This window comes from Onychostoma macrolepis, chromosome 11 (genome assembly GCF_012432095.1).
Source record: "Onychostoma macrolepis isolate SWU-2019 chromosome 11, ASM1243209v1, whole genome shotgun sequence".
Classification (NCBI taxonomy): Eukaryota; Metazoa; Chordata; class Actinopteri; order Cypriniformes; family Cyprinidae; genus Onychostoma; species Onychostoma macrolepis.
In genome coordinates, this window is record NC_081165.1 from 17973669 (window position 1) to 17987632 (window position 13964).

Genomic DNA, 13964 nt, shown 5'->3' on the forward strand with positions numbered 1-13964 from the left:
AATTTAGACCTTAACAGGCCTTTTATTATGAAATTCTTCTTATACCTCAATGGAGACAATGCTGCTAATAAGATTGTAGGATCACTATGGTAACACTATATTATTCTTCATGCTCACCCAGTGTAGCCATAAAGATCATGCTCATGAGACCATGTAATGACAAACAACATGGATAACTTTAATAAGGCCGCCAACAGTTCCAACTTCTTTTCAAAGTGTAGATTCATCATCTGTCAGAAGTCTTTTTCCTTTCTCCACAGAAAGATTTTGTAACCATTGTGATTTAATCAAGTGAGAAGGTACAAATGGAAAGATGATGCTTTTAAATCATTTCTTTACTGTTACCAGTCCCTTTGCAAAAAATTGTTTTCATCATACTAGACAGGTCTATCAAAGCACAGTAGTGTTTCGACATCTGATTCAAATGCACCCACACAGTCCTGTCTGGGATGCTAAGAAGCTGCCCCTCATGCCCTGCTCTTACAACATCCCCGAGAATCAATGTCCATTCCTTCCCTTAATAATAAAACACAGGGAGAGGCACGTAAACCTTTAAGTCCTCTTTTGGGTTGTTGATTAAGAACGTCATCTGAAAGGCATTACGAGTCCACTCGAATGTTCAAGTTTGAAGAAAAAATGACTGAGTGGCAAAGACGGAAACAAAGGACAAGGAGCTAATTTTGGTTGGGGGATATAGGTCATATACCGATGGACTGCAAGACTCTTCTCTCTACTTCATTCAAGTGGCTTGAAAACATGCTATAGCATGGCTGCTGAGCAAACTGGGTAAGGAAATCTGTCAGGTATGCCTATGGAAAAAAACACAGAGACAGGAGCAGTGAAGACATGAAGTGTGGTTACAGCAATACTTCAGAGACAATGCCAAATAACTTACCTGAAGGTCAATTTGATAAATGGGGTCCTTCAGAGCATCTGGATCCTCCTCATCATCATCCTCATAATAATCGTCGTCTATGGTGAAATTACAATAATCGTTATAGATTATTTGTAGTAAAGACAAGGTGGTGAGTATGTGGAAAGCATTGTGCACTTCACTGTTTTATTCATGTTTTTGGCATTTTGATTTACTAATAAATCCTAAAATTTAAAGAACAGCACATCTGCCCACCACAAAAACATTAAACTGTTAAAAATATTTTTGTTAATTGAAATAAAGCTGACGACTAACACAAAGTAAATTAAAAAGAAATCTGAAATATAAAAATAATAATTCTAATTCTAAATATTAATAAAAACTGCTATAGTAAACAAATAATACAAAAATAACACTGTTGACAAACTTTTTGGGGCATATACTTTTGCGTCCATTCATTTTTCCTTTTTAACCTTGACGAAAAAATGAAAAAAGAACAGTTGTTGTATTTTTAAATGCTATCTGAAAACCACAGTTTGAATTAGAACTATACACACAAAATGCTGCCTGAAAAAGATTTCAGATTTTTGTTTATGACTTATTGCACCTTTAATGAAACATTTGAAAAATGCACAAATTACTATAGAAAAATTTTGATTTTACAAGTTGTCTTGTCCAAATTAATGTAGTAATGTAATGTTTTGGCCAAGTAATGCTTCTACCGTACCATGCATGGTCGCTCAAAGCACATACAGTACATTGTTAAGAGTGCTACACACGAGGCTTTAATATATGGGGGTAAATATATAAACATAATATAGAAATATAATCAAATAATTTCTCCTACTTCTCCAGATACAGATAGGCCAGAATCAAATCACTGAGGGTGCTCTAGCCTTAATGTACATCTATTTTGCCCTGTCCAGTGACATCCGCTTTAAATGCCGCATTTATATCCAGAAGTCACTCCTGAAACTTTGCAGCATGTAAACAGTCACGTCCTATTAACATCATGGAAAAACAAAACTTATTCAAATTCTGAATGGATTAGCCTATAGCCAAGAAAAAGCGCAAAGAGCACTCCCCTTACAATAATTGAAAAGCTGTAACCCATTTGACAGGGTTCCCACTCTTTCATGAACACCAGATTCAAGGACTTTCAAGGACTTTAAGCACCATTTATTTTATATCAAGCACCTATCAAATTCACACGCCAGCATATGTAGTGTCATGAAAGACCTTACAGTACTAAACATTTTACTTACACTTAACATTTACATTAAAAATTTCAGAGTAATAATGTTTTGAATGTGTAGGGTTCATAAATTTAGACCGTTTTGAGCAGTCGTGTTCAAAGGAATTTAATGAAATCCATTGAAGTTAATACTGGTAATATTCAAATACAATTTCTAAAATATTGATAAAATATGCATCAAACTGGTTTTCGCTGTAGTTCTTGTACAAGATTTAAATTAGAAAGAATTTCGCAAATTTTTAAATTAATAAAAAGTGGTTAAATGTTCTAGTAACACTGTAAAACCTGTTAACATTAAAAATTTGCACATTCTCTCAATAGAGACATTACTCATTAATGAATAACTCAAGTCAAAATTATTTTGTAAATCACATTTTTTCATCTTTGACCTAGAGGAATGCAGGTGCTCAAACATGCAGCTGCTCAAAATTTCTATATTTTATAAAAAATGTCATGAATATTTTAAACCTTGTACATGTGCAAATCTGCAAAAAATAAAAATAAAGTACACGCTTTTCACTAAGCTGTTTTTCTTATTTTTCAAGTTCTACATTTTCTCCTTAGCTCCATGTCACAGTAAGTTCTGGGAGTTCATTTTTAGTCCATCTCCTATCCTGAAAAGTCTGTCTTGCAGAGATCGACCAAAAATTAGCTCCTAAAACTTACTCCTATTCTGGAAGATAAATTCTTCAAACAGTGGCACAAGAGGATGTGGTGCTGGTCCTTCAAGAGTCACTCTCAACTTATGTCTATAAAGCCTACAAAAATTAGTCCATGTATTTCACAACACTTCAGCATGTTATTCTTATTAAGTGAGGGTCATGTTTTAGGATGTTTTACCCAAGCAAAGTCTCTGAGAACTTGACACATTGTAATTCTAGAGACTCCAGGAAGGTTGCAGTTCTGGAAAATGGTGGTGCTGGAGAATAAAGGTTTGATGGTTTACACCTAATTCTTTACATTAATTCTTAATTATTTTGCAGTTACCGTGTGTCTTTTCTTCTCCACCTGTTTTGTCTGACCCCGCTGACACAGTGAGCATTTCGCTGACCAATGGTCATGTCTTAACGTTACAATTTCTGCATTGCATTAGTTTTGAATATTTCTCATTGGGGATTTAATAATTTTTGACTTTTCAGTTAAATCTCTTTTTTGGCTCATTTTTATCTGTAAAAGAAAACGTGCCTAATAATTCTGCACATATGAATATAAGGAGATTTTCACTTCCAGCCTTCATGGACAATTATACATCACTTATATATATATATATATATATATATATATATATATGATTAAATATAAAATTAATAGTAGTTATTAAGATCGATGTGGTTTGGAATTGGTAAAATGTGCTTGGAAAAAAATATGATCAGAATATCAACGTGCCTAATAATTATTCACGCACTGTAAAGATGTGCTCACTTTACACAGAGTGTGCGTGATCGCGAAATCGAACGTGAAAGTGAATTGCGAGCGCTCATTCAAATGTGATTTCAATACCCCGCATATTAATAGCGTGAAAATTATAAACAATATCGAATGTTTGCGGGAGCGGGACACACACGTTGCGGGAGTGGGCGGTAATGGTCAGAAACTCAGCGGGAGCGACTTAAGAAAACTCTAGGCTGCACATCAACACACACTAAGTTTTTTTTTGCGCTATCCCATCTCCACCCCAATAATTTGTGCCGTTTCGTTCTGTCTTTGACAGCACATATAGGGCAATTTTTGAAATGGCGCCATAAACTAAATTTATTTCAAATTTAATTCAAGCACTTTCAAGGACCTATGTTTGTTTTCAAGTACTTTCCAGGCCTTGAATCCATATGTCTGAAATTCAAGTACTTTCAAGAAGCGTGGGAACCCTGATTTGAGTTTATCGCGAGCTCACAAAGTTCTGTTATAATCGATGAAGCTCTACACTGCTCAATGAAACTCTTATTTACGTCATGTTACACTTCGTTTGTTATAATGAGAGACTCCCAAACATGCAGCACTGAACAAAACTGTGGTGTGGAGTGGATTAAAACTTAAAACGCTTATCCATTGCGTTCAAGAACTCAATAGAAAATGTCAGTGATTGGCTGCATTGATCAGTGCACAAAAACACATTGAAAATTGAAAACCGAGTTCAAACACAAATACACACTGGAGCGTTTGGAAAATATGTTTCGCCAGTATCCTCTTGCATTAATTTCTTTCCCTCTAGCACTCCTTGATGCAAAAGTACAAGGACCCTTTTAAACAACGCTTAGAACAAAGGTTTGATTCCCAGGGAATGTGTGAACTAATAAAATGTGTACTTTAATGTCACTCTAGATGCCAAATGCATATGTACAAATGCAAATTTAACCCTGTTTTAGTATTATGGGTCTTCACCGTATTTGTTGGAGGCAATGAGATCAGAGAGTAGCTGTCCTGCTAATCCTTCATCTTCCTCATCATCATCATCCTCTTCATCTGCCAGATCATCCCACATTCCACCAGAGTCTGCAAAACAAACGTTCTAAACATAAGAAGGCTCCACACTTCAGTGTCATCAATCAACACTAATACTAGGGGTAAACAGTTAAACCACACAAGTACCTTGGCTCCAATCTGCAGGATTTGCTCTATTTGCATTAGCCTCCACCACGGAAGACAGTTCATTGACGATGAGTTTAAAAATCTTTACCAGCAAAGGAATGTTGGTCCACCGCTGTGGGTCTGAGAGAAACAGATCAGTCAGATATCGGAGACAATAACAATTATTAATCATTCATTTGGTAGTTTAGAGATTATTAACTTACTCTTGGCTGATTTGGAACGTGTACAGATTCCCTCGTCCGGATTAAAAATTTCATCTCCTTTGACGACTATATCTTGGAGCCGTTTGTCATTTGTGTTCAGACCATGCTGGAGAAGTTTACACAAGGCAACAGCACTGTGGACCGAGCGATTACAGTGTTATTTCAAATGGACGCTGTGCAGTTTCTTCAAACACAATGCAGACGAGATTGGAAACCCTCACCTGACTTTGCCTTCATACTGGCCGTAAAACAGATGTTGGCGACTCATCCACTCAGCCATGACAAACTCTAGGGCAGGTTTCCCTGTAGGGCCTGGAAGACTGCATAGGAATTCCAGCAGGGGCTCCAACTGGGAATGGACCAGGTGGGCGAAAACCATGATCAGGGACTGTAAAATGAAGAGCAAGAATGTACCTCATTTGAGCCAGCAGCTACAGTACAATTCAGACTTATCTGTCGTATAAGACAATTAATGTTCAATATGCAAAAAGAAGCAAACAATTAGTTTAAGTTATTATTATTAGCTTATTAAGTGCTATTTTTTTAACCTGTGCTACATCAGTCTGCAGTAATATCTCAGCATTGTGGTACCTAACATTTCACACATTTTGTTTTCATAGCTTACATGAAACTGAATGTTCTAACATGTCAACTACAAATCAATCACTAATTATTGATATTATCTACTTACAGTCCTAGTTTGATTTCATAATTTGCCTAAGGTGTTTATTTAGTTTCCTTTTTTTTTATGGGTATTTGTTCAAACTAATTCACGCTCATTTATGAATCACTCAAACCATTTTGTGAACTGTTTTGAATGATTTACTGAAAATAAATTACTCAATAAGATTAGTTCAATAAATTAAACATGTATGGCTTAACGATATAGCTGATAAAATATTTTTAACAAAGTCTTTGCCATGATTTTTTTCATTTCCATGATCTTTCCGGTCCTGGAAAACACAATTTTAAAATTCCCTGATATTTTCAGAGGTTTTCAAACTTGAAAACAATGACCCCAAAATATGATAGAGGACTTATTTCACATATGAAATAAAATGCACCAAAAAAAATGTGAAACTAATAATGCCAAAACCAGTAAATGTGTTAAAATGACTGCGTTAAGCATATTTAATTGACATTTAAAGTTAACATTAACAATGATAGCCCTAAAAATGAATTTTGTAAAAAATATTTTGGTTCTCACAAATTTTCCACAGACACCTAGCACCCCTTTGTGGCCCCCAGTCCTTAGTTTAAAAAACCCCAAGGTATCAGTTTAGTATCGACCCTGTGGAACTGTACTTAGGCCAAAATTCTGGTATCAATTCAACCCCACCTGCATCACACTGAGGGTCTCGGCCTGCTGCATCTTGCTGAGAATAGCACGCAGTATTTGGTCCAGCTGGTCAGCCAACTGAGTGCCAGCCCGGGCAATGAGAGTGGACACCAGGCGACCTACAAAAGCAGCGGTGAACTCAGACGTGCGGGGGTCCAGGAGCTGACTGACAACCTGCATGACATACCACAGGCCACTGTGGCCTTGCTCATCGTGCCACTGGGCAATCTGCTCCAGTGCCACAGACACATAGGCCCTTAAGCATTCGCCACCATTCTTAAAAAAAAAAAAAAAAAAAAATCAATGATGATGAGAGTTAGATATCAGCTGACATGAGGACTCTGAAAAGACATATCGCATTTATTTCTGGGAGATGTCACCTGCATTGTGGTGTTGTCATCTGTGCGGAGGGTGCATTGGGCCACTGCAGGAAAAGCTTGGCACACAAGCATGTCAGACAACGGGGGTTTAGTGTTACGAACAACCGTAGTTAGGATATCTATGGATGTCTGTAAGAACAAAAAATACGTATTACTTACAGAATACAGTAAGTAGTAGAACAAACTGAGCAGTGTAACTTACAGCACAAAGGCCAGACGGGATTTTATCAGGCGGTGCGTGCATAATGCTAACAAGGGTAGGAATGAGGCGCATTTGCATGGGTCCTTGGCAGGCTTCAATCTGGGCAAGCTCCTTGAAGATGTCCTGCGCTAAAGACGCTACAACAGGATCTAACAAAAATGGAAAAGAGAACATAAGCCACAGGTAATCTAAATTACAGAATATACTAGCTGTTGACTTCAAAATGATCTTACCATTACTATACTTAAGGAAGATGGCAATGGTAAGTGGGCAGATCTTGTTCTCAGCACTTGTGGTGAAAGCCGGATCCACAGTGCAAACAATACAGAGGGTCTCCATGACTAAAGTGAGAACTTCAGAGCTGAACTGAGCTGCGAGCTGCACCAGCCCTTCCAAGACACTGGGCAGGAACGGCTGCAGGACGTGAGTGCTCTCTGACAGCTTGAGTTGATCACAGTACCTGTGAAACAGATATAAAGAGAGATCACTATTTTTGTGGAAATCATGATATTTTTCTCAGGATTCTTTGATAACCAAATAATTCAAAATAGCAGCATTAATTTGAAATAGAAATCTTTACTATACTTTAGTAAATGTCATTACTGTCATTTTAGATCAATTTAATGCATTCTTGCTTTATTATTTAAAAAAAGGACAATGAATCACAGTTACTGAATAATGAATATAAAATTATAAAATTGTTAATTATTCCATTTAAACCACATATGTATTTATTTCTCATGACATTTTTTCGTCCCTAAAAGGTGTAGAACCAAATAAGATTCCTGCTTAGAAGTAGCCCAAGCTGCTGTATCTAATTTGAAAGTGTATAACCATGGCAAATACATTTTTTACAAATAGCAATATTACATTACACATTATTTGGTTACACTTTATTTCAAGGTAATAAGAGTAATATTAATTATATACATGTACTTATTATATAGTTAGGGTTAGGATTCAGGTTACTTCCATGTAATTATGTATAATTTATTGTTATTACAATGGTAAGTACATGTAACGTGTAACAAGGACACCTTAAAATAATGTGCTACCCATTATTTAGCTAGAGATCTGCCCCATTAAGCCTGTCTTAACTAAAAAAATAAATAAATAAATAAAACAAAACCAAAAAATCATACAGTTTTGCGCAAATTATTAGACCCTGCACATTAGAAACTGGAGATAGAAGTCCTACCCCCAGATGGCTCTCACAGCAGAGATGCGGACCGAGGGTGGCTGGCTCTCATGAAGACCACTCACAGTGGCCTGAAGGAACTGCTGTATGAGTTCTGGGGACATCGCTGCAGTAAAGCGACTGGCTGCCCATAAGGCCCGACCCAAGAGGAATGGCGAGGCTGCTGGGAATTGAATAACATGGGGATCAGATCCTCAGTAAGTAGGATCAAAATCAACAGCCAGAATAAGGCTACCTGGTAAATTGAGGTCAGCAAGGATGACACTGGCAAGGAATCCATGCATATCGAACTGCACACGACCGTTCTTTACATTCTCAGTGATGATGGTCTTGACTGAGCCCAGGGACAGCATGCAAGCCTCATGCACCTTCCACCTGCATACCCATGAAGAGATACTAATGTAAGTCAGGGGTTACCAAACTGTTTTGTCAGCCTAACCCCTTAGACCTAACATATTTACTTGAAGTACCACCAGAGATAAAAGTTAATTCTTCAACAATTTAACATCACATTTGCATGTTTATGGTTCTCTGATTGCGTGGTTGCACAACCACATTTGTTTATTTTAATTAGTAGCTTTTTATCAACTCACAAAGCCCTTGCAATTCCCTCACCAATCCCCATTTGGGAAACCCTGATGTAAAGTAACACACTGAAAAAGAAAATAGTTTTCTCTCTTTACCAGTGTTCACTGCCTGTGTTCTTGGCTTGCTCTGCCTCTTGAAGGTGCCGTGTTGCTGCCGCCGCTAAAGCAGCAGCGCTCTCGTTCTGAAACTCAGCAGCAACAGCCTGATGGATGAAAGGATGCATTAAACATAAAAGAGGGAAAATATTTCAACATCTACAAACAAACTCTCTGTGCTCTCACCAGCAACAGATCCTGTGCCGATATCCGGACCGAGTAAGAGAATGTATCATCATCCTCATCCTCAACAAACTGCTGCGGATTGGCTGTCCATACCTTGATCTGTGAGATGGATGAGAATGTTATGATAAAAGCTTTATAAAAAAAAGACATATGACACACTCACCGCGCCCACAAACCTGATCCTCCGTGATCTGCATGTAGAGGATGATGTAATATATGAGCTCTGGTAGAGCTTTCTTCACTGTGCTCTTGAACTTCTTGTTCTCCAGCAATGTGTGGACGAACTCGAAGATGCTGAAGACTAGGTTCTCAAAGCCAAGGACCTCACCTGCAACAATTACAATGAATTAACAAAGCTCAATGCTTACTAAACCAATCTGAATAACTTTGATCAAGTCTTGCAAAAATCTAGTGCCACATACCATCAGAGTCAACAGGATCATCTACTTCTTCTGTGTAGTTGACCTCAGTTCTCACATAAGTACACGCTTGGTTAAAAAAAATACTTTTATGTTTTACTGAAATTACTGACACTGACAAAAACAACAAATAGGTCTGAGATATTAATGGAATAGTTCACCCCAAAATGGCAATTTGCTCGCCCTCAGACCTTCTAAGATGGAGAAGGCAATATTATGGACTCATATTATAACTGAATAAGTTAAAAATGTCTTGATGGATGCGTTAATTATAAACACACAGCTTTTAACTTTATAAGACGTTAATTAATGGACTGCATTCGAGTGGATGTTTTTATCAGCTGTTTGGACTCTCATTCTGACAGCACCCATTCATTGGAGTGGATTCATTGGTGTGCAAGTGATGTAATGCTCCAAATTTGTAATGACAAATATACAAACTCATCTACATCATCGATGGCTTGAGTATAAGTCAATTTTCATTTTTGGGTGAACATTTCCTTTAATGGCAATAAGTTAAACAAGTGGTAAAAGCTGTCAATGAATGAATGGATATAAAGAGGCGCTTTCTGTCAAGGTGTTCCATACAATAGGTAGAATCTGTTGCATGGAGGACACCATGGGTTTGGGGAAGTTCTTCACAAGAGCTGTCACTGCCTACGAAGGGAAAACAATTGATAATTACATTCACATCACAATGGAAAAAAGCATTTTTCTGCACAATGCATCAGCTAGTCACCTTTAGTACTTCCATCTTCAGGCCACTATCTGAAGTGGGTCCATCTGGAATCTGCAGCGCCTGTATGAAGGCCTCGGTGAACTGCTGCACCACCGGGAAGATCAGAGTGTTGGCAGCACCCTAAAATCAAACATACTTGTTTTAAAATATCAGTAGCCCATTTAATATTTATTGTAAAGTACTGGGTATTATGAAGTCACAATTTCCACTGCATTTATTCATTTATGTTCATTTATACAGTGTGGCATTACAAATGTATATACTAGAGTTCAACACCTTTGGGTTGATACATTTTTTTTCTCATGTTTTTAAAAGAAGTCTCTTTACTAACCAATGCTGCATTTATTTGATGATAAAATATAGTAATACTGAGAAATATTAATGCAGTTTAAAATAACTATTTCTGTGATGGCAAAACTGAATTTTCAGCAGTTATTACTCCAGCCTTCAGTGTCACATGATCCTTCAGAAACCAATCCAATATGCTGATTTGGTGCTCAGGAAACATTACTTATCATTAATGCTGAAAACAGTTGTGCAGCTTAATATTTTTGTGCAAACCCTGATACATTTTATAAATAAGTAAAATTTTAAATGTGTTCACCTATAAACAAAAGTCTTTCACTGAAACTTTACCTTTGCTACTTCATCAATTGCACAGATTAGATTGGCACACGTGGTAAAGATCTCAACTGCTCTGGATCGAGTGCGAATACTGTAAACCTGCAACAGTAACAACACAACAGTGTTTTTGTCAATGATATACATTACACATGATTGTCTCAAAAGCACGGACTGTGTTTTTATTAAGCTGAGTATAATACCTCTGCCATGGTAAAAATCTTGTACATTTGAGGCAAAATGACAGGTGCAACATCCGGCATCTGTACATCCGTCACCTCTCGGGTAAATTCTATGAAACACATAATATGTTGCTTAGTAATGGCGAAAAACAGTGTCACTTGTTGCAACTGTGAGGAAGAGGTCTAGATGTTCAGAGTGATTACCTGTGAGGACCCTCATGGCGCCGTGTACAGCGTTAACATCCCCACTCGCCAGCATGTCCATGAGGAGCTTGAAGAGCCCAGGCCAAGCTTCAGGCCAGTCCCAGTGTGCAATAGCCGACAGGGCGTAGGCCACGCTGGAGCGCACCTTACTGATGGCCTCCCGCAAGCCACTTGGCAGGAGCTCACGGATCGCAGCTTTAGCCTTAACATAAAGGATATGGATAACCAATTACTCATTAAACGTCACATCTCGGATAATGTCACATCCAGACATAAATATTCAGTTCTTACCCATTCAGTCGTCTCTGGGGGCCTGTATTTCTCTGACTGGGCGCACCAGTGTGTCTCAACATACTGCTTCAGAATGACAGAGGCCAACTACAAGAGACATGTAGCAAACAAATTAATTAAATATTACCGTAAGAACCAAATACTTGTTTTTCTGTTAATTTATGCTTTGATATCAAGTCTTACTTGGCGTATAGCAAGTGCTCCGTGTGGGTCGACAGTGAGCTCTGCGAGGTGAACTCCAAACTCTAAAAAAAAAAGGTGAAATAATATTACATAGCCAGGCCAAAAGCAACCACTAGCAAATCAAAACTGTTTACATATTAATATAGGGTTAGTTTAGTTTAAAATCACAACCAACAATCAATTTCTGATACCACAAATGCATTAGAAGCCAAGTCCGATGAGTACATTCAAAAAATGTCTAAATGTCTAATGTATGCTTGATTTACAGCAACAAAGCACTACCATATCTTTCATCATCCATGGATTTAGCTCAATGAGAGGCTGGTGGCCAAAAGACAATGCTACTGCTGACACCCAACACCCTGATACCCTGAAAGAGAGGCCACAGCCAGCAACCCACTGGGTTACCCTGACCAACTGATTTTCAAGGGCATTTCTACCTTTAAGTGGGCATGCTTTCTTTCTAAACATAAAAACATATAGTGTACAGTCAACCCACAAATACACAACTGGTCAAAAAATTTGTGGTCATTAAGATTTTCAGCAAGGATGCATTAAATTGATCAGAAGTGACAGTAAAGACATTTATAATGTTACAAAAGATTTCTATTCCAAGTAAATGCAATTCTTTTGAACTTTCTATTAATCAAAGAATCTTGAAAAAAAAAGTATACTGGTTTCCACAAAAATATTAAGCAGCAAAATGCAACTTGAGCACCAAATCAGCATGTTAGAATGACTTCTGAAGGATCAAAGCCATTGATAAGCTTTGCCATCACAGGAATTGTATTTGTAAAATATAGGAAAACAGTTATTTAAAATAGTAATAACACTTCACAATTACACCATCAAGGAACTATAAATAATGCATAAAATATCATAACTATAACAAAATACAACAATAGCTCTGCTACAATGATGCACCATTCACTCTCAGAAAATGAATAAAGATCATACTTCAATATGAAGAGAATATAATAAAATATATATCATACAATGTGTACAAAAATCATTTGCTTTTCCAATGACTGATTCTTAAACACTATTCTTAAATATTATCTTTGGCCAAAGCTACTGACTCACATCTAACCACATAAACAAGATTCTGCTCTTTTTCCTCCCAAAAGATGACGAAACAGCCACAAAACTCTAAGCAATATCTTAACTTCAAAAAATACTGGGTGATGTAACCTTGATGATAGTGGGTAGATTTCAGATTGAATATTACGGACACTCCAAGAAAGCAAACCCCAATTCACAATCTCAATGCTTTGGCGTTGTAGTCAGAAGACAAAATAGGATGAGGAGTTGTGTAATTATTTCATTCACAGGACATAAATAAAGAAGACTGAGAAACAAACAAATAAAGAATTATGTAAAAAACTGAACTTTAGGAAACAGTCTCTTAAAGGGGTAGCTGACCCAAAAAGTGTCATCATTTACTCACCCTCATACTGTTCTGAACCCAAAAGTGAATAACCATTCACTTTAATTGAAAAAGGATACACTGAAAATGAATAAGATTTGGAACCACATGAGCGTGAGTGAATGACAGAATGTTTTATTTCTTGGGGGGTGAACTATCCCTGAAACTATCACAAAGACGACGCGCATTTATTAACAGTAACGTAAATTACCATCACGTTAGTGAACTTAAAAGTGAAACTGAATACAGATCTACAGAACCGAACTTCTCACTTAGAATCTTTTCACATGAATTCACAACTATCAAATGAAAATGGAACATGTTGGATTCGGCTGCACATGCTTTTGCATCCCCAATTCAAGCCGATGTGTTGACAAATTCACCGCGACTACATGAATGATAAACACGGTTGACAAGCGTCATAAAACCAGCCACAGTTCATCCGAAATGAAAAGCGTGTGTCCGGGAAGGCCCGCGTGTAAAAATCTGCACTTCACATGGTGTTATGACTGTTGTGGCAGCATCTCAGGTCAGTTCTTACCCTCCGTCACTTCCAATACTTTAATGCGCTCCTCCGCCGCGGCACGCACTTCTTGCACCGGCGACAGAATGGCGTTCAGCGCGTCTATAAGAGTCTCCTTCAGTCCTTTATCAACCTGGTCGAGAGTTGAAACCGGGCCGGGACCCGACGCGTTCATACCCGCCATATTTTCGCCAGTCTTGCTGAGGCTAACGGAGAGATGACCGGGGACCCGACGGAAGGATGCACAGCGCGCCAATGCACGTTTAGGGAGGGACTATGAAACGATGAAATGTTGCCGTTCGTGAATCATTGGCGCTTTCTTGAACATAATGGCTCCATCCACAGGAATGGAGGTTGAACAGCTACACTGAACTGCCTTTTTTTTTTTACTTTGTCGCCACCTGATGCTCAAACCTATGCGTTTGCTTTATGCAAATAAACACATATCGAATTACACACAAATAAAGACC

The 13964-nt window shown here is 37.8% G+C and overlaps 1 protein-coding gene across 2 annotated transcripts; it reads right to left on the minus strand.

Moving 5' to 3' along the window:
* Nucleotides 1-154: 154 nt before the first annotated feature.
* ipo9 (importin 9) lies at nt 155-13801 on the minus strand. Of its 2 annotated transcripts, none has more exons than XM_058792026.1 (24): nt 13513-13801; nt 11546-11607; nt 11363-11449; nt 11072-11273; nt 10889-10977; nt 10701-10787; nt 10065-10184; nt 9882-9982; nt 9329-9387; nt 9083-9234; nt 8907-9005; nt 8721-8827; nt 8273-8412; nt 8038-8197; nt 7073-7299; nt 6840-6988; nt 6638-6766; nt 6258-6533; nt 5140-5306; nt 4919-5052; nt 4716-4835; nt 4509-4619; nt 896-972; nt 155-809 (listed from the first exon to the last, which is right to left on the minus strand). In XM_058792026.1, exons 1-24 carry the CDS (start codon nt 13676-13678, stop codon nt 699-701), a joined length of 3132 nt encoding a protein of 1043 aa, XP_058648009.1. In that variant the 5' UTR covers nt 13679-13801; the 3' UTR covers nt 155-698. The 2 variants fall into 2 exon arrangements, with proteins under 2 accessions (XP_058648009.1, XP_058648008.1); XM_058792025.1 differs by having other exon boundaries at nt 8038-8200; nt 13513-13798.
* Between the last annotated feature and the right edge of the window lie 163 nt (nt 13802-13964).

Bases quoted from the DNA above. Each gene is read 5' to 3' on its own strand.
- ipo9 (XM_058792025.1), bottom strand. From the start codon at position 13,678: ATGGCGGGTATGAACGCGTCGGGTCCCGGCCCGGTTTCAACTCTCGAC. The intron at 8,413-8,720 runs GTAAAGAGAGAA...ATGGGTATGCAG, and splicing joins AACACAGGCAGTGAACACTG to GTGGAAGGTGCATGAGGCTT. The intron at 7,300-8,037 runs GTAGGACTTCTA...TCTGTTTCACAG, and splicing joins GCTGTGAGAGCCATCTGGGG to GTACTGTGATCAACTCAAGC.